This window comes from Curcuma longa, chromosome 11, assembly GCF_044706935.1.
Source record: "Curcuma longa cultivar G26 ecotype Majalengka, Jawa Barat chromosome 11, ITB_CL_G26_1.1, whole genome shotgun sequence".
NCBI classification, from domain to species: Eukaryota; Viridiplantae; Streptophyta; class Magnoliopsida; order Zingiberales; family Zingiberaceae; genus Curcuma; species Curcuma longa.
In genome coordinates, this window is record NC_133871.1 from 14,556,308 (window position 1) to 14,579,814 (window position 23,507).

General features: G+C 36.2%; 4 protein-coding genes across 5 annotated transcripts; 1 reads left to right on the forward strand and 3 right to left on the reverse strand.

Annotated features, from left to right (window-relative positions):
- Positions 1 to 1,354: 1,354 nt before the first annotated feature.
- LOC141841172 (AUGMIN subunit 8-like) lies at positions 1,355 to 7,482 on the reverse strand. Of its 2 annotated transcripts, none has more exons than XM_074729299.1 (7): positions 7,210 to 7,482; positions 4,933 to 6,368; positions 4,331 to 4,450; positions 3,192 to 3,308; positions 2,922 to 3,011; positions 2,026 to 2,133; positions 1,355 to 1,423 (listed from the first exon to the last, which is right to left on the reverse strand). In XM_074729299.1, the coding sequence occupies exons 2-7, from the start codon at positions 6,307 to 6,309 to the stop codon at positions 1,355 to 1,357; spliced, it is 1,881 nt and encodes a 626-aa protein (XP_074585400.1). In that variant the 5' UTR covers positions 6,310 to 6,368; positions 7,210 to 7,482. The 2 variants fall into 2 exon arrangements, with proteins under 2 accessions (XP_074585400.1, XP_074585402.1); XM_074729301.1 differs by having other exon boundaries at positions 1,362 to 1,423; positions 2,026 to 2,129.
- Positions 7,483 to 9,628: 2,146 nt separating this feature from the next.
- On the reverse strand, positions 9,629 to 10,220 carry LOC141840215 (putative steroid-binding protein 3). The gene has a single exon (XM_074728134.1). The coding sequence runs from the start codon at positions 10,190 to 10,192 to the stop codon at positions 9,890 to 9,892; it is 303 nt and encodes a 100-aa protein (XP_074584235.1). The 5' UTR covers positions 10,193 to 10,220; the 3' UTR covers positions 9,629 to 9,889.
- Positions 10,221 to 12,893: 2,673 nt separating this feature from the next.
- LOC141842038 (WAT1-related protein At4g30420-like) lies at positions 12,894 to 14,527 on the reverse strand. Its single transcript, XM_074730254.1, is given in 6 exon segments — positions 12,894 to 13,132; positions 13,231 to 13,382; positions 13,519 to 13,677; positions 13,766 to 13,988; positions 14,063 to 14,176; positions 14,283 to 14,527. Coding segments are annotated over 6 exon segments (1,089 nt in total). The 3' UTR covers positions 12,894 to 12,936.
- Positions 14,528 to 19,118: 4,591 nt separating this feature from the next.
- Positions 19,119 to 21,730, forward strand: LOC141837182 (very-long-chain aldehyde decarbonylase GL1-1-like). The gene is made up of 10 exons (XM_074724627.1): positions 19,119 to 19,184; positions 19,267 to 19,490; positions 19,577 to 19,809; positions 19,899 to 20,118; positions 20,204 to 20,588; positions 20,684 to 20,791; positions 20,860 to 21,066; positions 21,136 to 21,246; positions 21,326 to 21,499; positions 21,575 to 21,730. Exons 1-10 carry the CDS (start codon positions 19,119 to 19,121, stop codon positions 21,728 to 21,730), a joined length of 1,884 nt encoding a protein of 627 aa, XP_074580728.1.
- Positions 21,731 to 23,507: the final 1,777 nt, after the last annotated feature.

Below are 23,507 nucleotides of genomic sequence, written 5' to 3' on the forward strand. Positions count from 1 at the left end.
AGGTGTTAAAATGGGCTGACCGGATCGAGCATAGCCCAGGCCCAATATACCCATTTATGTGTCCATAAAATATAATTAGACTATTAACTTATTTATACTCGGTTATTATTGCCTATGTGTTGTTTACATCATTAAAAAAATTAAATGGAAAAAAGAGAAAGAGATCAAAGGAGCCATGAAATATTTGAATAATAACTATGAGCGATGCTTAAACTGATTTTCATCCATAGCTATCCGGTAAACTTATGTTTATACTACTTTTATTTTTTACTAATGACTACAAGGTGAGATGCTTCACACAAAATAATAAGAAAATCATTAGCTATTATATTGAAATTATCAAATATATCAACACTTACATTAAATTGGATCATCACCAAATCAATGTGGTAGTTGAGCATTAACCTTCAAATTAATCATTATAATTTAAGGAAAACATTGCCTTATTGAACCAATATTCCTAAAAATTTTAAAATAATGTAGATGAGTATTGTAAATTCATGTATTATCTTATAATATGTTTTAGTGTTCTCAAGTACTTGAATAAAATATATTATGTACCTAAACTTAGTAAGCTAGGTATGCTCTCACAGCATGGTTGTATATCTACAAGGAAGAATATAATAATAACCACATGACTGTTTCTTCCTTGAAACATACATAAAAAATGTAAAGTTTAGATTAATTAAGTATACATATTATTTTCAGAATAGCTACTGAAGAACAACTTAATTTCAGTACCTAATTAATAGAGTAGATATGACTTCCTTTATCCATACGTCAGTAAAATCTCTATTTTTTCATTTTTAGATGAAGTAATGAACAAAGTATTTGCTATAGAAACTATAATTTTTTTTTACTTTCAAGAGAAGATACAGCATCATCACTCTTTGATCGAGATGGATTTTTGCCACCGCATCATCGCGGTGAGCTTTCTGCACGGCATCCCTGGTGACTAGTTCTAAATACCGAATGTGCTGTTAGCAAATCAATATAAAACGAAATGGACGGTTCTTTCTACAAGTAGCACTCTTTCAATTTTAGTATGATCGTAAGATTTGAAGTTCGTTAGCATATGCAACTTCACTCTCTCTGCATGACCACTATTCCTAAGCTTTTTTTGCTTTCTGCTTTTGTGATTGAATTCAGAAAATACACTGGTGAATAAATACATTCGGCCATCCAAAGAGATACAGAAAAAGTAAAAAAAATGGAAAGAGGGGAAGGCTAGAAAGATAACTTTTGCATGTATGCATAATTCAAAAAAACAAACAAACAAACAAAGTTCTGTTCTATCTTCCTATCTGCAGTTTTGCCACGATAAGTATGAGCTCTGGTCATCTGTTAACTCCATCTAACATTCTGGATCGCGAGCATCATTCCTACGCAGCATCAACTGTGTTCTAAGACTGGACTCTGCCACCTGTTTACAAAAATGGATAAGAATGGTAGACTTATCGTGGGCTTAAGATAGATATATCCAACTGATCAGATCCTACAAGTAAAAACTGTAAATTTCCAGAGTTAATAACATTAAGTAACTTTCTGCAGTATGCTTTATTGTTGCTATATGAAATACATTATTGGAACAGTTCCAATTCCAGATAGATATACTTTGTACAGGTTAGATTCCATCACTGCATTAACCATGATAGGGAAACGAAAAATGAAAAATTAATGACACTATGTTCGAGTTCAAAAAAAACTGTAATGGTTCTACTAGTCCAACTCTCCAATAAAGCCAAAAAGAGTTTCCTCCTCGACCATTGTTTGAAGACAAATGCTTTGAGAATGACGGTCTTACCTCACATCGTTACTAATTTTTCAACACTTCAGTTTTATTAGTATAGATCCTTGGGTTTAGATGCCAGTCAACACTAGAATTTCTACATATGTTTCCTTGTAGTGAGTGTAATTGTTTCTGATTACAATTTGCTTCTAGAGAACTATTCTGTGAATGTAATATACTATAATAAATCAAAAATCAAGCTAGAAACTTGTAGAAAGGTATGATTCAGCACTAACCTGTATTGCTGCAGCAGAAGCTAGTAACTCTCTGCACTCTTCAAGCATGAATTTTTCTTTTGCTGTGACAGCATCAAGTTCGGAAAGTAGAGACTTTGTACATTCTATCTAGTAAATCCAAATAAAAAGTCAGCGTTAAGCCCACAATTACTAAAAAATCAACCTAAAATGAAGTATTGCTACTCTCAGACCAAATACAAACAAGTTCAAGAAGAAAAGATGTAGTCTAGGCTGAATGTTACTTTCATATCTCCAGCAATTTGAGAGCACAAGTATCATCAGAAAATACTTGAAGAATTTAAATCCTTGTAAATTCCAAAATGAAGATTCCAAAACTTAAGGAGGGTAGTCAACAAAAGTATCATCAGAAATTAAGGACATCAAGTGATCATATCGGAAGAGTCCAATCTAACAAAATGAAGATTGAGATAAGAAAATAATGTATTTTCTAACAAATGCGACGGAATACATGCATATGCTGAGGGCTAACGCTGCATTTACTTCAGTCTATGATAAATAACTACCTAGTTAAACTGTTGAAATCTTTCAAATGTCATAGTTCAGTGCATATGAGAACTTGTTTTATATGTAAAAGAATTGTTTGATTTTTATTTATGAGAAGGGCTTACATGAAACTGGCATTAATTCTTAGGAAAAGTAAACTTAACGCATCCACTTCTTGCTTACTTGGATTTGTACAAACAGTGTACAATAATACAGGAGGTTAAGTTATTTTTTTCTATGTTTACCACAAACAGAAAAGATTAATGTATGTGAAAAATGCACAGATTTTCCGAGTTGGAAAGGAAGAAGTATTGCCCATGAACTTTGAGATCCTCAGTGGTAAATATGGAAGAAAACACATATTGTTTGAGTTAATTGGCAATGAATTTCACCTTAGATAATAAATGAAAAATAGAGGGGCCGATAGCATGCAACATATCAACTGCCGAACTAACAGCATTCCTCGTATCAATTACATCTGCCTGTAAAATAGAGGCAAATATTTGATTGACAAAGACTTAGAGACATGCCAAAAATTCATATAAAAGAAAACAAAAAACTATATACCAATTATTACCAGACCAAATCCTTGGTTGAACCAATATTGAAGTCCTTGATGCTACAAATTATCAAATGAAAATATATTATAACTGTATAAATACCTTTGCTCCTTCTATCATAGGAAGGCGTAGAATGTTTGTGTTAAGAGCTTCAATCGCCCCAGACAAAAAGCTACAGTGTTCCTTTTCTAATGCCGCCCACTGTTCAAGAGACATCATCTACAAAAATTTTCAAAAAGGAAAGCTTAAGAAATTAATTAATGTAATAAAACTATTGTATGAGAAAATTAGCATGTCTAAGATAATAAAATAATGTGTTGAATATCTTAAGCTTATACTACAAGTGAAACAATCTTTGGAAACCCGAGAAACTAAGAAAAAAAGCTAGATCCAGTTTGTTTTAGAAAGAATTATTGTACCTCAAGGTTCCAGCAAGAGGTTTTCATGACCACCTCCCCCTGACTTTCTTGCCTAATTTTTCTAGTTCATTTTGCGGTGGTTGAAGCCACATCCAATGAAGCTGATGCTTTATACTTTTTTTCCTTTTCATTTATACATTTTTTTTTAATTTCCTCAAGCTTTCAACAGAAAATGCATAATTGGAAATTTTACAAAGCAAGCACAATTAACTGATAGTATTGTTCTAAATTAACATCCCTCAACACTTAACAGGGCACATTACCAAGTCAGCAGATTGTTTCTTTACTGCATCATATGCTGCAGTCAATTCACCATATATCTGCAACAACAAGATCTCCTTCACATGCAAATTAAAATGATGGAATCTTCCTCAATTGAAGGGAAAAGTCCTCGGTGCAAATTACATGCAGGTGAGATGAACATGGAGACTTGTTTTGCTCAAGGCATAAGAAGTCTAAGAGGAATACAATGAAAATTTGAATTTTATGGATAGTTGATGATGCAAAAGTTGAAAAAATAAATCATGTTTCTGCAAACAAGAGTTTAGGGAGACTTTGAAAAGCTTATCAACCCACTAGACCATAATAACGTATTTATTAATTCACAACCAATGATGTGGAACTAATCTAGCTTCTGATTCCGTTACATAAATTTAATTGTTATGACAGATTTAGTATTCATTCTTGAAAATCCAGGTTTCAAATAAACGAAGGCAAATAACCATACACATTCAATTTCTAGGATAGTAAAAAGCAAAAAATCCCAAAGAAAAGTAGGATTTGAGAAAGCAAAACCAAAGAACTTAATGAGTAATATCTAACCTGGCCCATCAAAATAACACCTAATTTCATCTCCTGCTGCAACCGCTGCACATCAATCCTTTTCATGAGGACTGAATTACGCAAGATTGAGATACTATTCCAAACACTTCGAAGAGCATTCTGTATGAGATGATAAAAAACAGAGTAACCATGTTACGCAAGTATGCCAATCATGGTAGTTTTGGTACAGAAATATAGGGATGCAGAACAAAAAAAAGTTTCAATAAAACCAGCCTCCTTTTGCACTCTTCAACAGGGGAAAAATTTTGCACGTCATGGAAGACTAAGAGAATAGATTATTAAGGAAAGCATGATAACGAATTTTTTCTTTTTGCATTATATCAAAAAAATTATGGTCAGTGTATGATAATCACCAAAAAAAACAAGAAAGCGTGAAAGTTTACAATAACTATGCATAAAAAATTCAAGAGAAAAAATTACACATAATCTGAAACGATCATGATGCAGTTAGTATTTTACCCTTACAATGTCATCCACACTAGAATAATGTGGCTGAAAAATAGCTAGCCAAGTTACCTATAGTGCAAAGTTATAGATGAGAAATGTTTATATGACTATATCATGTGCCCCCAAATCCCTACCTCTGTCCCCATCCTTTGAATTGATAATGTCTCATTTGTTTGGGCATTAATAAAGCGCCACTGCAAACTTGTACTATACCGCAACTTTAGTTGATGAGCATCTTCTATGTCACTTGCACCCAATTTTCCTCTTTGCCAGTCAGAATTGCACTTAAAGATGGAGGATGTGCTAGTAACATTGCTTGACAATGACACTGGAGTAGATGCTCTTGTCCTCAAAGGACTCAGCATACTCCTAGATGTAAACGATGATGTTGATAAAACGTTACTTGGTGATGAAGGGCGCAGCAAACCTGGGATGATTGATGACCGAGTACTTGACAATGAAGAGTGCCGCAAACCTGGGTTGACTGCTGATAGAGTACTTGCTGATGAAGGGCGCCACAGACTTGGGATGGATGATGACTGAGTACTAGTTGAACGTTTTGCAGATGAGGATCTCATAGTAGCTTGAGATGAAGAATTCACAACTGGTTTGACATTTTGTTCCAGTCTTCCACCTTCATCATCAAACAGCTGCTCAGCTGCATTAGATAGTGAGATCTGGGGATGTCTGGATGCACTACTGGATGTGAGGTCTGTCTTATTAGAGGAAATTCTTTGCGAGGCAACTCTTCTAGCAGATCTACTTACCTTATCAGAAAGATCCACACTTCCATTTGCAGATAACCTCCCGCCCATCATGGAAGGCCACCGATGCCGATCTATAACCTTAGTGTTTGAGTTTTCTCGTGGTGTTAAATTCTCTAATTGGTCAGATGTGTTTCTTCCTCTTAGAGGAGTCCTCTTTCTCTCAGATACCACATTTGATGGTGAATTGATTGATTTCACTGATGAGGATTTTGCAACCAGCTTTTCTCTCTTGCTAACTGAAATTGCAAGAGATTCTGACTGGAAAGAAGAAGATAGGCTTCGGATTGAAGGCCACAAGCCATCAAGAGCCTTGTTGTTGGGTAATTGTCTTGTGGTATTGTGAAATTCTGTAACAACATCTCGTACTGGAGTTGCTGACCTAGAAGATGGGGATGAAGGAGTAGAAGGCCTAGATGGGGAAGGCCGTGCAGAAATTTTTGATGAAGGGCTTCCTGGTCTTCTCCTTTCAGCTGATTGAGATCGTTTAGGCATTGGCACCCAGGGTGCAGGGATTGTGTGACTGTGACTAGCAATTGGAGAGGAGAATCGTCTTGGTGTATTGGAAGTTGATACAGTTGATGAAATACCATTCATGTACTTAGAAGCAACATTCCGGGGCTTGCGTGTGCTTTGGATGGCATCATTCTTCTCTGGAGAGAAAAATGCTGGCCTAGGATTATCTTCAGTCCGAATGGGCTTCGTCTTTGCTGTTGCCCCAAGGGGCTCAACTTTACATGTATCCATAAAGTGTTGTCTTCAAATGAAACTACATTGATGATGGCAACACCACCATAACCATAAATCTGTCACAAAAAGGTTCTGCATCAGCTATTTGAAATCATAGATAAGCAAAACAAAAAAAGAACAGCAGTTCAGTACCCTTTTCTTTCTTGTCGAAATGCTGGTTATTTGGATTAAGCGATATAAGATTACAAAGTAAGGGAACTCATGAACAATTATAAGAAAAGCTGAAGTTGAAAGAATCATACAAGGAGATTTCAGATAAATGCCCACACCAAATTTGTTAGGAATATAGTAGATCAAACCAAAATTATCAGGATATAAACTGAACTGTAGAGAACGAGAGCATTGCGGCAGAAAGAGAGTAAGTGCAAGGAACCTTTGAAAGAAGATCAGCAAAAGACATGGAGATAAAGCTAAGAGGCCGCGCTCAACAAGGAAGATCTTATGTATGCTTGCCATTGTCAACAAGACACGCTAATGCGTTAATATTTGGCTGTTTGCTTTCTGTTAGGTTCTCTTCGCAATAGGTGTAAAACAAAACAAAACAAAGAGAGCCGAATGGAAGAAAAATAATGGAAACAAAGTAAGATATGGGAAAACGAAGTTTCACCGCAGACTGGTCGTGATTCGAGGAATTCCAAGTACGCGGAGGAGATGGAGCTTTTTAGGGTTTTCGGAACAACCACTCGTGTCCTTAGAGGCGGAAAAATTAAAAGCTGAATATAAACAAACCCACCAAAAATCAGCTTTTTTTTCTTACACAACAATCTGTTCCTACTCTTGAATGCGTATGATCTAGTTTTTAATTAGAAACGAACAGATTCATCGATTTGAGCCCAAACAAACAAAAAAAAAGACAAACAAACACACAAACAATAATAATAAACAACGGATACGCACTCAAGAATCCTTGTGAATTCCAAAAACGCTTCGAAACCTCCAACTAAATCGTTTGAGATCATCGAAGCGACAGACACGAAGCATCTAAGCTCTGATTCGTGCCGCACATTTGGATGAGGGAAATTCCAAGGCGTACTGGAGGAGGAAGGGAGCATTAATCTCGCCGCCGCCGACACAGGATTCCACAAAATCGAGATGACTAGTAAAAGAAATAGGGCGAAAAATATATCAAAAACTATAGTACAAGAGAAAGGAAAGTTGGGCTTTTGTGCGTTTTCCTGTTGGAATCCGGAGGACGAAAAGAGAAGAGAGGAGCGTGGGAAGACGTTTCGGTCGTTGAAGTTGGGAATTTTCCCACGGTTTACGTTGTCATTACACATCGCTGGGAATTGGTTAGAAGGAACAAAAACTTGAGTTTCCCTTCTGGTTTTGTTGTCAATCGCAGCCTTTACTATTGGATTTGCCAGAAATCTCTGGTTTATTCAACACCGCCGTCATCGCTACGTCATTCGGATCGACCAAATCTTAACTACCCGGTCCCCTCCGAGCCGGATATCAGATCTGCCTCACCGAACGATCATGGTAACGGCCAACGGTTGATGTGTGGCTCGGTGAGCTTGGCGACGTCTTCGCGCCTTGTGGAGCGGACTGTTAGAACGAGATTGAAGTCCCGTGGCTCTCGTGTCCCAGTCAAGAGACCGAACACGGAGGAAGCCAATCCCCGTCGGTCATTGTCGCTGCCAGGTGGACCAGTCGATGATGCCGTGCGGTACAGGGTAGAGGAGGGCGCCACGCTGTTTAACGAACGTTCTATGGACAGGATCTATGATGATGTTTTAAGAATCTAGTTGGAGAAAAGTATTTCTTGAGTGGATTTCACGAGGGAGATTAGAATATATACATTTTAATTCATTCTTTTTTTATCAAAAAAAAACACTGGGTTAGATAAGGTTGAATTCATTCTTTAATTAACTCATGGAGAGATCAAGTTAAGTTAGATCATCTTATATCAATGTGAGAGGATGACTTGTAGATTACCTCGAGTTTGATCTTTCTTTTCCTACTTTTTCTCTTAAATAAGATAATGTTTCTGGGCCGAGCACAACAAAGAGGGAAAAGGGGACCAACTTGATCTCTTCTTAATGAATAAATTCAACTTTATCTAACTTATTTTTTTTTAAAATTCTTTATTAATTAATATTAGGTCAACAAAATTATAGCAACTGTCAGTTTCGTTGAAGCCTTTTCTGATTAGGAGCTGGGAATATAGAAAAGTAACGTTAGGCTTTTCTCAAAGGTCAATCAATCATCACTCCTTTGTGGCTTTGTCAATAATCTTAGGCTTCATGTTTGATTTGTAAACTATAGAAATTAATGAAAGTGGATTGAGTCTCACTAGCACTCAAGTTTCTCCTCTTCTTTGCTAAACCACGTCGCGAGTATATAAACTAATAATCAGAACTCAATGTTATTCCCTTTCGGCAGTAACATGCTTAAAGAGAACAAATAAACAGATCATTGAACGAATATTCTAAAATTCGACTTTTAAGTGTGCTTAAGTTGTATTTTAAAATGTTAAAAATATATATATTAAAAAAAAATTTAACTCAATGTTAAAAAAATATCAAAAAAGTATAACATCTTAAATTTTCTTTTAAAATTATCATTTTTTTACATAATTTAGTCTAAAACCATTATAACAATTTTAGCTAAAATTATAATTACAGTATTAGAATAATTGTAATTAAAATAAAATAATTTTAAGTAATTTCGAATAATATTTATTAAATTTGCTACAATAATGCAGTTTTAATTGGAGTTGTAACAATTTTGATTGGTGTTGAAATAATTTTAATCAAAACTATTTCATGTTGTACATTTTAGCTATAACATTATTAGAGCAATTTCGACCAAGTTAAAATAACTATAACATTTTAACTAAATTGAAACAATTTAACCAATGTTAGCACAGTTTTGACTAGCGTTGGAGTAATTTTAACGAGTGTTGAAGCAATTTTAACTAGTGTTAGAATAAAGTGTTGAAGTAATTTTGACCAACATTTAGAGCAGTTTAATAGCAAATTCCGGAAAATCTACTTGCAGAAATGGCTTACAGCACAGCTTGATTCCGGTTCTATCATTGAACATAAAAAATGCGTGATAGAATCTAGCTAAATTCGCCTCCGGTCGCTCATTTACTCAATCATTGTGGAAATAGCGTTGAAAGACAGACATGAAATTCCGACTTTTTTCCAGAGCACACAAATACAAACATGGGCTGAAGCACCAAAGCAGCACACAGAGGAAGAAGCAAACAAGCTTCACTTATTCACAGAGCAAGCAAATTGATCAAACCACAATTATCATAAGGATCTACTACTCAGTAAACGGTCTAACTTCTAGCAGGAATCGAAATGTCTAACTATATTATAAGCATTTCCCCCAATTCATATTCAAATAAAATTCTCCGACAATCATGCAAAAGCATAGAGATGATCTATTTAGTTTTTACATGGAATAGAGAGTAGAAAAGGCAATCCAAACTTCCCACGACATCATAGAGGATGCCGTTAATTAGATCAGGGAAATCACACAGATAGAACTAGTACAGAACGTAAAAGCCCAATACTTAACGATGAGACCGACGGATTAGACCGGGGAAGAAGGGTATGGTCGGATTCTAGGACGCGAGGCGACCGACGACAGGATACTTAGCTTGGAACTTTTTCTCCCAGTCAGCGAGGACGCCGAGCTCCTTTTCGGAGAGGCCTTCCAGGTTCCCACAGACGTCGCCCTCCTCCTTGCTCATCTTGGCGAGGGCGCGGCTGGTCTCGCGGCCAGCGAAGGCGGCGTAGGCACCGCCGGGGCCGTAGAATCCCTTGCCGGCGGAGACGTCGTAGATCGTACCCCGAATCGCCACGTAGATGGGCTTGCTGGCGTCGGAGCCGTCGAAATCCCTAAGTTGCTGCAGCGTGAGCTCCATTGCGGCGTCCCAAATGAGAAACGAGGGCCGATCGAATTTCTAAAGAAAGAAGATATTTATTATTTATTTTTTATTTTTTATTATTTTTTATTTTCATTTGTTGAACCAGAGAAATGTCGACGCTCACTAACTCAAGGCACCCGCCTACCTTGCATTATTCATCAACCGAGACCCAGTAAAAATTCTATTTTCCTTTTTAAAAAAGAAAAAAAAATGAAAAACTTTAACACCAACTGAGATTGATCGAGTTGAGTGAGTTTCAGTGTGTTCCAGTTTATTCATTATCTTATTAAAATTAAAAACATATTTAAATTTGTATTAAAAAGTTTATCAAACTAAAAGCAACCCTTCTGTTCAACTATATTGAAAAAGAATCCTATTTTAGTTAAACCATCGATATTTTTATTAGAAAGCTTATCAAACTTAGTAAGCTTTAGAATGTATAATGTTATCCCGATTTTAGTTAAAACATTGATGGTGTAATTAAATTTATATTATCTCTTATTTCAAAATTAAACAATTATTTTTTTAGAAAAAACTTTATTTTTATTATTTTCACTCAGGTGCATCCTTTTCCATAAATGCTCCATTCATGTCTAGGAATAAAAATGATAATGGATCAGATTTGAATTGAATTTTATATCTTCCATCCTATTTTTATTTATTATATTTATCTTCATCTTCGTTTCCGCCATTGATATTCAGCTTTCATCTTCGTTCTCATACCTATCAAAATTAAGATCGGATATCTATTGTCATCCTTATATCCATTCCCAATTAGCACCACAATATCATATAAGTCGGATTTTATTAGATCCGTCTTCATATCCGGATCTGAAAATTCTCATATCCAATTATCTAATCAAAACTTCCTTCGTATCCTTCTCTATTCAGATCGGGTATCAGATCTCTTATCAAATTTAGGGAAATTGTTATTCCTATTCATGCCCATGATGCATTTTCCCCTAAAACATCAAATTTTAATCAAAAATCAATATGCCAATTTGTTTTAAAAAATATAGTTTATAATTATTTAGGATCTTAATATGATTTTTTTAAGTTATTAAATATGTTTTGATATTTGATCGAGAATTAATAAAAGATTAATTGAGTTTTAGCACGTAAATAAATAAATTGATCAATTTCTGTTAAATTTTTTATTATAACATTCAAATATTAAATCTTAGATAAAAATTAATTTTATACATGTTTAATTAATGCATATTTATAAGTATTTTTTATTAAATCTCAATATTATATATATACACATGGATAGTGTATACCGTGTTCACAACTGAGTATGAGTCAAAGCAAATCAAGGTATTTAGAAGTGATCCAGACATCTCATACACTTAATTGAGGAAGGATGTCATGCACGAGAAAACACATAGCATATCACAATTTTTAATTCTCACTTCCTATAAGTGAGAAAATTGAAAATCAAATTTGTACACAATCTCATCTCTAAACACTAAAATTAATCTTAAATCTTAATTTTTTTTAAAAAAAATTTTGAATTAATTTATCACATCAAATAAGTGGTCATGTGTTGCTACGAGTTAGTAGGGTAACAGGATGATTATTCTAAAAGATTATATATTTAGTTTTCTATTTTTTATATCCAATAATACAAATGTATTACTAAAAGAATATTATTTTATGCGAAATCACGTGAAGTCCAGCTGCACAACCCGATATTAATTTAATTATAACTATTGGCAATTTAATTCCACTTTGATTATTTAATTCTAGCCATTTGAATGTCACAAATATAAAAATTTCAAATTTTAGTTTAATACAGACTAATGTAAACCCATCCATACAAAGAGAATCTCAATCTTAATCACTTAAATCAATTGAAAAACATATATAATTTGCTGTTATTTGTCCTCCATCTTAGTTAATCATTTGTTTGAAGTATACTTAGATTCTTCTATTCTTGCACGTATTTTTAGAGGTGAAAATGCTAAGCAATGAAACAAGAAAGAATATTTTTGTTTATTTGGTATGACTTAATTAATCAAATAGTAGAGTAAATCCTTCTGTGAGAATCATAATAAGAATCAAATAAAATCTCTTACGTCTTGTTGGTTTTGTAGACTTCTCTTTGAATATTAATAGAAAATTAACAATAAAAAACTCACCTTTTAAGTTTTTTTCCTATCAAAATGTCCAAAACATACATAGATGACCCAAAACACTCAATTGATGAGAAAACTCACAACCACCACAACAACTAACTTGAGTATATCTATAATTACCTCTCCACAGATGGTCGGGGGGCCGATCGTGTGGGGCCGCTAGGTTAACGGATTCCAACCTTTTGCAGCTTGAGTATATCTATAATTGCCCCCGGGGCATAGGTGAGTTGGTTACGACGCAGCAGATTTGCAGAAGAGGGCAAGAGTTCGAATCCTGGCGAAGCCAGACAATACCCTCCTGCGTCGTAACCAACTGCACTTTCTCGATTTACCTCCTCACATATGGTCGTGGGACCGACCGTGAGGAACCGCTAAGGTGGCGGATCCATCTTTTTGCAGAAGAGTACATCTATAATTACTTCGGGGCAAGATTAAGTTTGGTACTGCAGGGTAGATATTGTTACAAGGGATAAGAGACAAATCTCAATGAAATCAAGAAAAATATTCTTCTCACAGTGATCAATTATAACTTCTCAATCCACCTTTTGCTACAATTGAGTACTTCTATAACTAAAATAAAGAGAGTTCCTGCTACTTTATATTCTACTTCTCCAAAGCTTCTTCCAGTCTCCCCTCTATCAATGGTTTCCTCAAATCATCCTCCACCTTTGTTTCCACTGCAACTGTAATTTTGTCATAAGCAGCAATTTGAGGTAGCTTGCTCTTGCTTTCATAGTCCTTGGCTTTGCCCCATAACACTAGGTAAAGCCCACTCACAACTGCAACTGCACCGATCAAGCTACAGCAGGAAAATAGAATCTTAATTTTATCTTTTGATCAGAAAGAAGTCTGATAACAAGAAAAAAGATTGTGACAAACATTTTGTACTTTACATACCTTCCAAGATGGAGTTGCTCATGAAGGAAGATGCAAGCTACGATTGTGGTGATGACAGTGCAAAGAGGATTGAAGAGTGCAGGAAAGAGTGGGCCTTTCACAGATATGCACCATGACTGCAGATAATAAGTGACAGCAGAACCAAAAATTCCCTGGACATTATACTCGGGTTTAGTCATTTCTTTTTACTCTATTAGTCAGGTGATTTCATGTTTTGAATTTTTAGATAAAATTAGCAATAAAAAAAAGGAACTGATGCAGAAGAGAAGTAATAGTTATAGCTCTCACTGCAAATAAGCAACTACAGAGCTCAAACAGTGAAGTTATCTTCCATGCACTCAAGCTTGGTTGTAAGAGAAATGTGAAGATAGCAGACTGGATGGTCGATATGCAGCACATCCATGTCGACAAAGACAACGGATCTAAATAGTTCTCGCATATTGATCACTGCATTTCTTTTGTCACTTTAGAATTAGAACTATAATCATTTAGTTAGCAGAATTATATATCTATATATTGAGGAAAACTAAAACACCTGCATGATCAGCCAACCAGACCAGCAAATGTTGCTTCCAATGAGGAAGAGGGACCCAATGATCCACTTATTACTCGCTGACTGAAGCATCATGTGGTAAACCTCCATTGCCAGAAGCCTTGGACCTTTGAAGAAAGCCATGGCGATTGCTCCTGCAACGCAGATGAGTGTCCCAAGAACTTTTGTCATGCTTCTCATGCTCCTCCATTCTACCTTCTCCAATCTGTAGAGAACTTGCAAAAAGAACAAAAGGGAAAAGTGGAGAAAATCATAAATCATCAGGTAGTTAAACATTACCCAAGAGAGGCCGCCATCACAAAGGTGATTGATGGGGTGAGATTGTTCATTGCTGTGGCCATTGAAGAAGAAGCCAATTCCATCCCTTGGTAGTACAAGAATTGGCTGAGAGCACTGCTTCATTTACACACACACACATAAAAGAAGAAAAAAAATGAACATTCTAATTGATTTAACTAGATTTCTCCAATCTGTGAATATTAATTGTAAACATGAGTACCCCGCAAGTGAAACAAGGAAGACCAATCCAAAGGCTCTCACTCCCATTCCGAACTGACCTCTAGTACTCCTCGTTGCAACAAAGCTTATGGGAGTGAGGATGAGGCTGGCAACAGCTTGCCTGTATACTACGAACACCATGGGGCTCATGCCCTTAGTGAAGGCGGCCTTCGCCAAGAGAGCCATGACAGCATAGTTGAACTGCACGGCCACCATGGCCAACGCAGGCTTGTACTCCTCGCTCATCTCAATTAACTGGGAGAAGAGTATTCAGTATAGACGGATTTGATCTGCATATATAGATCTAGAGTTACAAAAGAGTCTTGAGCTGTTAACTAGGAGCTTGTGCTGCACATAATCTGCATTTTGTAGAGGGTTCTTTGTAGGATTTTCCACAGAAAGCTCTTTAATATCTCTTCTTCGATCTGATCAGATCATATCTCAATTATCAATGACTGCTCTTTTTAATACCTTTTAATTAGTTTCTGTTCTCTCTGAAAGTGGTAGGAGACGTGGGTATATTTTTCAGTAAGCAGCTGCGACAAAGCAACAAATATATAAAATAAAGTACTAGAATCTCTTCCTATTAAAGCACTTTATCCCATCTCTTTCAAAAGTTGCACTTTAAAAAAAAAACTGAAATCGAATGGTATTGCTGCTGATTGAGCTGGACATCATCAAGAATAATTACGACAAGATATCTCCAACGACACAGAAATGAAAGATAATGCGCTTTGCTGACTTAGGCTGGCACTATGAAGAATAATGAATATCAAGAATCTCCACTGCTCACTCTTATTGATTAATTGGCAAGAGGAATCATCATTCTTTCTTTCTGTTTTTTTTCGTTCTTTCTTGGTCGAAAGATGGATACCGTCGCCCCGATTTCAGAATGATCGTATTCGTAAGGATTGGGCAAGAATTGGTCTTTAGCCCCATCGGCTCGAGTTACCCCAGTAAGGAAATGACATCTTCGGACACCTCGACATGCACGTTGTTGATAAGATTCACTTAACAGAATGAATGTTGACAAAATTTAACAGAGTAGTTGAATCTCTTCCAAAAGCACTTTGTCTCCTCTCAAAGATCTCTGTGTTACTATATTAATTTAATAACCGATCACGTGATAAAGGGTGAAATAATTGAACCTTTTTATGGTAAAATTACATTTGTTTTAGAAAAAATTAAATGCGTTGAAAAATTCAATTGGCATAATAAACTTTATTACCTTGCCAAGACAATATAAAAAGATTAATGCACTCAACTGATTCGGTACGAGATTAGGCGATGAAATGACTCAGCAAAATAATCACAATATTGGATACCAATCAGGTCAAGTTTCCTTCAGGTTGATCTTCATGGAAGCAGGACTTTGTCAAGTCTTCAATTCGTCAAGTCGATCTTTAAGGAAGTCTAGCTTCAAGAAAATTGAGCTCCAAGGAAATCGGACTTCAAGAAAGTCGACTTCTAACTATCGAATATGAAGATCTTCAGACTCAAAGAAAAGATTAAAAGGGGATCAAGAATAGCCTTGACAAAATCCCTCCAATATTTAAGTTAAATCTCAAAGAAAAATAGAGAAAATAAGTGGTAGAGAGTATAAAATAAAATGAATCGATTGCTTTAATGCTGCAATAATTTATTATCTTTAAATATAAAATGAAAGGATGAAGAGAAAGATCTTCCATTAAAGAAAAAATAAAGCATGCAAACTTGAAGGTGATCCCACGATCCCTCGTCTTGAAAAAGATTATGATGAGTTGATAGCTGGTAGGAATATTGGATTCTATTAATGAGAAGGCAAGTTGAATGAGGCAGATAGCTTCTGATGATCAATTGTTGATTTCAAGTTATGGAAGAGATGCAATAGATAACCAGTTCGAGGAGATAGAACGCTCAGACCTTCTTTCTGTAGATAGATATCTGTAGGATATGATCCAGCTATGGATTATAATTATGAGCTTGATAATATCGGGCAAGATCCTTCTTTCTCTTCTTCAGACCTCCCAAATGTAGAGAACAAGGACTTTAAGCTGATGAGACTCAAATGGAATATTGTGAGTAATTTGCAGGATAGCTAGTACTTTTGATCAAGAGAAACTTCATGCAGCGGATGAACAAATTTCGAAAACCATGAGGAGGCCGTATGTCATGTAACAGCTCGAGTTGAAGGTTTGGAATCTCACAGTGCTTTGCATGAGTCAAACCAACTACGAGAAATATTTTCTAAGAGCACCACTGATAGAAACATAATACTTTCAATTAACTCTGATTTATCTAGATAAGTGTAACAATTACTATCATATTTTATTGAGTTGATGTTAGAAAATCTTCCTATTGAGTTATCATTTAATACTATTCTAAATCTGAAGGTGAATTTTTTTCAACTAGGAACAATTGACGTGGGAGGATTTGAACATTTTTCTTACTATTTTTTGATAATTTTTATTTTTTTAATAATTTTTAAAATTTTAATATTTAAATTATTTTTGATAATTTTTATTTTTTTATAAATTAGGATTTTGAATCTATAAAAATTATAAACACATATTTAATTGATATTTAAAAAAAATTTAAATTTAATAATATTTGTGATAGTACTATTTATTTTTTTATTTTTAATATTCTTTAGAATAAATAAATTTAAAAGATTGATTCTTACATTCACAATTAAACTAACAAAATTAATATAGTCTACAAAATAATTACTATTTCATTCAACATCAATTTGACTGAAATACATGGTGCCATTATTATTTATTAGATCTAATAGTACGCATGTCACGTGCGCATCTTGTTTTTCATCTCATTAATTATAGCATACATTCTCAACCTCTTTATTCCAACTTTTCCTTGGTAAAGATGTTATTAAATTATATTGACATATTACTGAATTATATTATAAGTGTTACTATAAAGAATATCAAATTATATTATATATATAACTAATTAAATTATATCACTTGTGCTGTAAAATTTTTGTTTTAGATATTTTAAAATTGTATTATAAATAATACTGAATTGTATTTTAAATCCTATTAAATTATAATTTAACTTCTATGTAAATCTACATTCGAATATAAATAAAAATTAAATATTCCTTCATAAAATCAAATACTTCACTCAGTAGTCCAGATCTACACATATTTCTCCAAGAGAGATGCAAAATTATGTGAGCACATGTACATTAATTATTGCACCTTGTCCGCAAGCCATGTAACCAATTATATATATTATTTACTACACTAGTAAGAAAATAAATAACTAATTACAAGGGGCCAGTTTGAGGCTAGCTAGGACCATCTCCATCCCGTTCTTAATTTGGCCACATTAATATAATTATTCAGTGTGTTTTATTTGCGTAAGCATTATAGAATATGTTTTTGCTAATGAAAGTAAGTTAATTACGTTAATCCTCTATACATATATTTTGGTCTAGTATTTTAATTATTTGCATATATATAATTAATTAAGTAGTAGTATATATGCATGGTAATTTCTCAAAACCAACTCTTGGACGGCAAAGCCATGGCGTGACTGCCTGTCGGACCCACCCTCATCGACCCGTCGCACTCGACCAACAGTTTCTTGACTGAGGAAGCTGCCAAATGGTCTGCTGTCCCACGTACGTACCACTCCATGCATATGATCTCGATCTAGCTACTGCATGCTGCTGGATCTAGCCATGCATGCGTGCTCACATCCGCATTATATTAAGTAGTAGTATATTAAATACAATGTATATTAGAAATAACAAAAAAAATTATAGAAAAAATAGGAATATTAAAGAATTAAGAGAGAGTGATGGTTGAGAAATGAAAAAAAATGCGATATTTGAGATTGTTATAAATAGTTTTGATATTAACGGACGAGGAGTAGAGTTAAGGGTATGTAATTTTTTTTAAAACTATTTAAAGAATTTTAACAACTATTTATCAACTTTAGATCTATATATCAAAATACTCATAAATTATTATACTATTGAAGAGTATCTTAATTATCGACTGAGGTGAGCTAGCATTGTGGTCGTTGTCTGGTACGATGCAGACCAATTAATGTCATGCCAAGCACAAGCCAATGTTGAAACCAAGGTCCAATTCACGTCTAGGAGAGGTTGGGTGTGACACGAAGTGGCCCACCAAAAATGGGCCACTCTAGACTCAGGCCTTACGCAAATTCTACCATGCCAGGGCAAATCATATGTACCTTATACCGTTTACTATATCAAGAAGGACAAATCAATTAAATTTAACAGATATGATGATGTAGGAGTGACGTGGAATAGTTAAATTTGGATATATCAAAACTTTTAATTACTTTAGACCAACAAAACAAGACATAAGACATAGTCAGTTACCAATCAAAATTTTTTTATAGATTTATATTTGATATAAAAAAAATCTATACAGATCCACTTTTGAATCTATCAGACATCATTTAATATATTTTTTGAGATTTCAAATATAATTTTTTTATTATTTATAATAATTTTTTATTTTTATTTTGGGAAATTTTTTATAAATAGAATTTTATTTACTATGTATCTTTAGTTATTTTCATAATTTTTAATTATTGAATAAATTTTTTTAATAAAAATTTTAAAGACCATGACGCGACATATTTCTCTTTATTATTATTATTTTTAAATTTCTCGTATTTATTTTCTTAATCTTCTCCTCAATCTTTCGAATAATGATTATTCTATCACACGTCACATCGAACCGTAAGATACAAATGAGAATATATTCACATCATCTACTGCTGCCTAGGGTACGTCTCGATCGTCTCACATCATCGTACGTGAAGTAGTCTCGGTTCTCTTCCTCGAAGGGGAGTAATGGGCGGTGGCGGTGCACTTGCTCCCTTTTCTACTTGGCCTTGGGACAACTTAGGCAACTACAAGGTATTCATTCGCCCTTGTCCAATTCATCCCATTCATTCTTTTTGCTCATCCTTTCGACAACGAATTTAAACTGCCGTTGCAGTATCTGTTTTATGGGCCACTAGTGGCCAAGCTCATTTATTCAAGGACATGGGAGGAGAACGAGCAGGAATACCACTGGTGCCTCCATCTTTTAATCCTGTCTGCTCTGAGAGGCCTCATCCACCAGCTCTGGTTCACCTTCGACGGCCTGCTATTCCTCACTCGCCGCCGCCGAATTCACAAACTTGGAGTCGACTACGAGCAGATCGACCAGGAGGCGCATTGGTATATACCAATTTCATCCATTGGCAAACCATATATATTTATTTATTCATGAAAAGGAGTGACAGAGGTCTGCCTTTTGGATTCAGGGACAACTTTTTGATCGCGCAGTGCTGGGTTGGAGCCATAGCTTGCTACACGTTCCCATCTCTGCGACAACTCCCTCTGTGGGACGCGCGGGGCGCCGTGGTAGTCCTCTTTCTCCATGTAGGTCTCTCAGAGCCACTATTCTATTGGGCGCACAGGGCTCTCCACAGTCCCTTCCTCTTCCATCACTATCACTTTCTTCACCATTCCTCCAAGGTGCCCCAGTCCTTTACAGGTATATGTCGAGTAGCACATTTAAGTTTTGAGTTTAATTATATGTATTATTAATTGTGTTTAATTTCTCGTGACATGTTTTTCTCATAGCTAGTTTTGCCACACCTTTGGAGCATTTAATCCTTGGAGTGGCAATGGGACTGCCTCTTCTCGGAGCTTGCTCATTGGGTACTGCCTCTGCGGGCCTTGCATATGGCTACATTTTGCTCTTTGATTGCTTGAGGTGCATGGGACACAGCAATGTGGAGGTCTTCCCAACCCAACTCTTCCAGTTTCTACCTCTCCTAAGATATCTTATCTACTCACCAACGTACGTAATTAATTAAGCACTCGGTGGCTCAAGTTATTATTTAATTTTAGATTATACATACAGTTGCCTTAGCTTATTTGTGCAGGTATCATAGCATTCACCATGAAGTGAAGAACTCCAATTTCTGCCTCTTCATGCCCCTGTTTGATGTGTTGGGAGGGACGCTGGACAATAAGTCATGGAAGCTGAGAGGGGAAATATCCTCAGGGAAGAACGATCGAGTTCCAGACTTCGTCTTCCTGGCTCACGTAGTGGACGTCGTCTCCAGCTTGCACGTCCCTTTCTTGTTCCGCTCCTTCAGTTCCCATCCTTTCTCGATCGAGCACTGCCCGTACGTGCTCGTGATGCTGCCTCTCGCTTTCCTTGTCATGCTCGTGATGTGGGCGTGCTCCAAGACCTTTCTCGTCTCCTTCTATTATTTGAGGGGCCAATTGCACCAGACGTGGGTCGTGCCCCGCTTCGGTTTTCAGGTTGGCATTTAATTATGAACTCGAAAATCAATGACAATATTTACACCATTAAAATCTATACGATTTTAATCTAGATCTCGTTTTTGCTTTTGCAGTATTTCTTGCCCTTTGCCAAGGACAGCATCAATCGGCAGATCGAACTGGCCATCTTGAGGGCTGATAGATTGGGCGTCCAGGTCATCAGCCTTGCCGCATTGAACAAGGTAATTAACTAACTTTAGTCAGCTAATTATGAACATACAAACTAAAAACACACACTTATAAATTGCAGAACGAATCACTCAACGGAGGTGGTCTGCTCTTCGTGGACAAGCATCCTAATCTCAGATTGCGAGTTGTACATGGCAACACGCTGACCGCAGCCGTCATCCTCTACGAGATTCCGAGCAACGTCACCCAAGTGTTCCTAACCGGAGCGACATCGAAGCTCGGAAGAGCAATCGCTCTATACTTATGCCGGAAGAAAATTACAGTCTTGGCACGTTATTAATTCTTTCCTCTGCTTTTAGTTAACGAATCTGAAACATGCAAGGTCTTTAACTTGCAGATGTTAACCCAGTCCGAAGAAAGATTTCGTAGCATTCAGGAGGAAGCCCCGAGTGAGCTTCAGCGCTACCTTGTTCATGTGAGCGAGTATCAAGCAGGCCAAAATTGCAAGGTGTGGAGTTGCTAATTAAAGCCCAGCTAGATCAAGTGGCAAGCGTGGTATGTTATTCTAATTGTTAGGGTATTTGCAGACTTGGGTTGTTGGTAAGTGGTTGCCGCGGAGCCAGCAGCGGTGGGCGCCTCCGGGAACTCACTTCCACCAGTTTGTGGTGCCTCCGGTCATCGGCATCAGGAAGGATTGCACCTACTCAAAGCTGGCGGGCATGAAGTTGCCTGAGAATGTGCAGGGCTTGGGAATGTGCGAGGTAATCGTGGATCGAGTCGATCTAACAAATTGGAGAATGCTATGATTTAATCGATTGATCACATTGCCGATGCAGTACACGATGAATCGAGGGGTGGTGCACGCGTGCCACGCCGGCGGCGTGGTGCATTTCCTGGAGGGCTGGAATCACCATGAGGTCGGGGGGATTGACGTCGACCGGATCGACGTGGTTTGGGAGGCTGCGTTGAAGCATGGATTTCGTCCGGTTTAAGCACCAACTCAAGAAAGTTCAGCTCTGTTCTCTGATCCTTTAATTTTTAGGTGAAATCTGGTTTCTGATCTTGTCTCCGCTATCTTGGTTGTTAATTGGACAACCGCGACAATTATCGATAGCTAGTTAATTGGATTTAAAATATTTTATTGTCAAATTAACAATTATTTATTCGCAACTACTTAAAGAAGAAATCACTTCTAGTTAATGGTTAGCTGGGAAAAAATAGTTTAGTCCGAAGGCATGCACTAGCAAAAAAAAAATCATCTTTTTCATTTCTAATTAATTTCGAACCTAAAAAAACTAATATTCTAAAATAATAAAATTCATAGTAATTGCAACAAATAAGCATTATTAGGAGTATCATTTTTTTTATTGTAAAATAAAAGGATAAGATAATAACTGGTTATTATCTTTACAAAGCACAGCTCCATTGACAAACATAAATGGAGAACTTTTGGCTTCATCATTGTGGCCATGATAATATATTTATTACTCAACATCAAAAGGAAGGACATTTCAAGATTGGTAATTTGGTTTAGACTGAACGATTCAAATATGGAATAAAAAGATATTTTACCTGATATATATATACATATATACACACACATTATATTAATAGAGGTTTAGAACACTGAACACTTAGCATCAATTGTGTACGATGAGGAATTACTTTATTTATTCGGCTTTGATTACAATTCTCTGGCCAACACACAATTGTGTGTGCACTATTTCCCCATGGGTTATACATGGGGGCCCATCCAAAGCCTCTAACACACTGTATTCGAACTAAATCCTGTCAAGGTGTCATTTAAAAAAGAAGTCTGATAGAAATGAAATTCTCATTTCGATTTTTTAAATTATCAAATGTATAGAAATGAAATCCGAAGAACAAAAGATTAAAAGATTAATGTTGTAGAACAGCTTAAAAATTGAAATAATTATTCAATGAAAATGATAACCGTCCATCGTGTACAAAAGATGCCCTGCTTTGAGTTTAAGTCAAAGCGCCACTAGGACAAGAACGAGCTCGCGCTCCTGGGCCACAATCCAAGAGCTCATGCCTCTTCCCATTTGGCATGACCCAAACTAGACACATTACGGTTAGGAACAATTTGATTCCTTTCAGTTCTCTCTGGGTAGGAGACCATCCAAAGGTACTTCACTCCCATAGCTCATCAAATTGGGAGAAAAAAACAGGTTGAGCCACCCAATGCATCATTTACCAAACTGAACTGGCTTCACAGTACCAAGCCTCTGCGACCATTTGCTTTCTTGTCATGTAAAGCCTGTCGTTGAACTTAAAAAAAAAAAAAACAGGGTGTGCGAACTTGTTTGCTTCTGCAATGACAATGGGGAGACAGATAATGTAGCAAAAGGAGAACGCTGGCATTCCTGAGCAATTCGGTGCCATCGACGTCTGGAGTCAAAAACTTAAATGTGAGATCCAATACCTGTTGGACCTACCTGACATTGTAGGCTGGTAGTAGCTCATTGAACTGCTACTGTCTTCCTTCAGAGTACCATGTGAAACTGAGAGATCAGCCTAGCTAGATTCCCAGAGCCCGGTGCGGAGTTGTGGTTGGCAGCTGGAGCAAGGTTTTCCTTGGCAAATGTTCTGCCTCCATCAGATAGCTGGCTGCTACGTAGCAGATATAACTAGTTCACATTAGAAGTCAAGGTCTGGTGCCACTGACCTCCTCAGTAAAGGCACCAGCTGTTACTGTCTGAAATTTGGATAAGATTCTTTCACTATATATCAGCTGTTATGTATCAA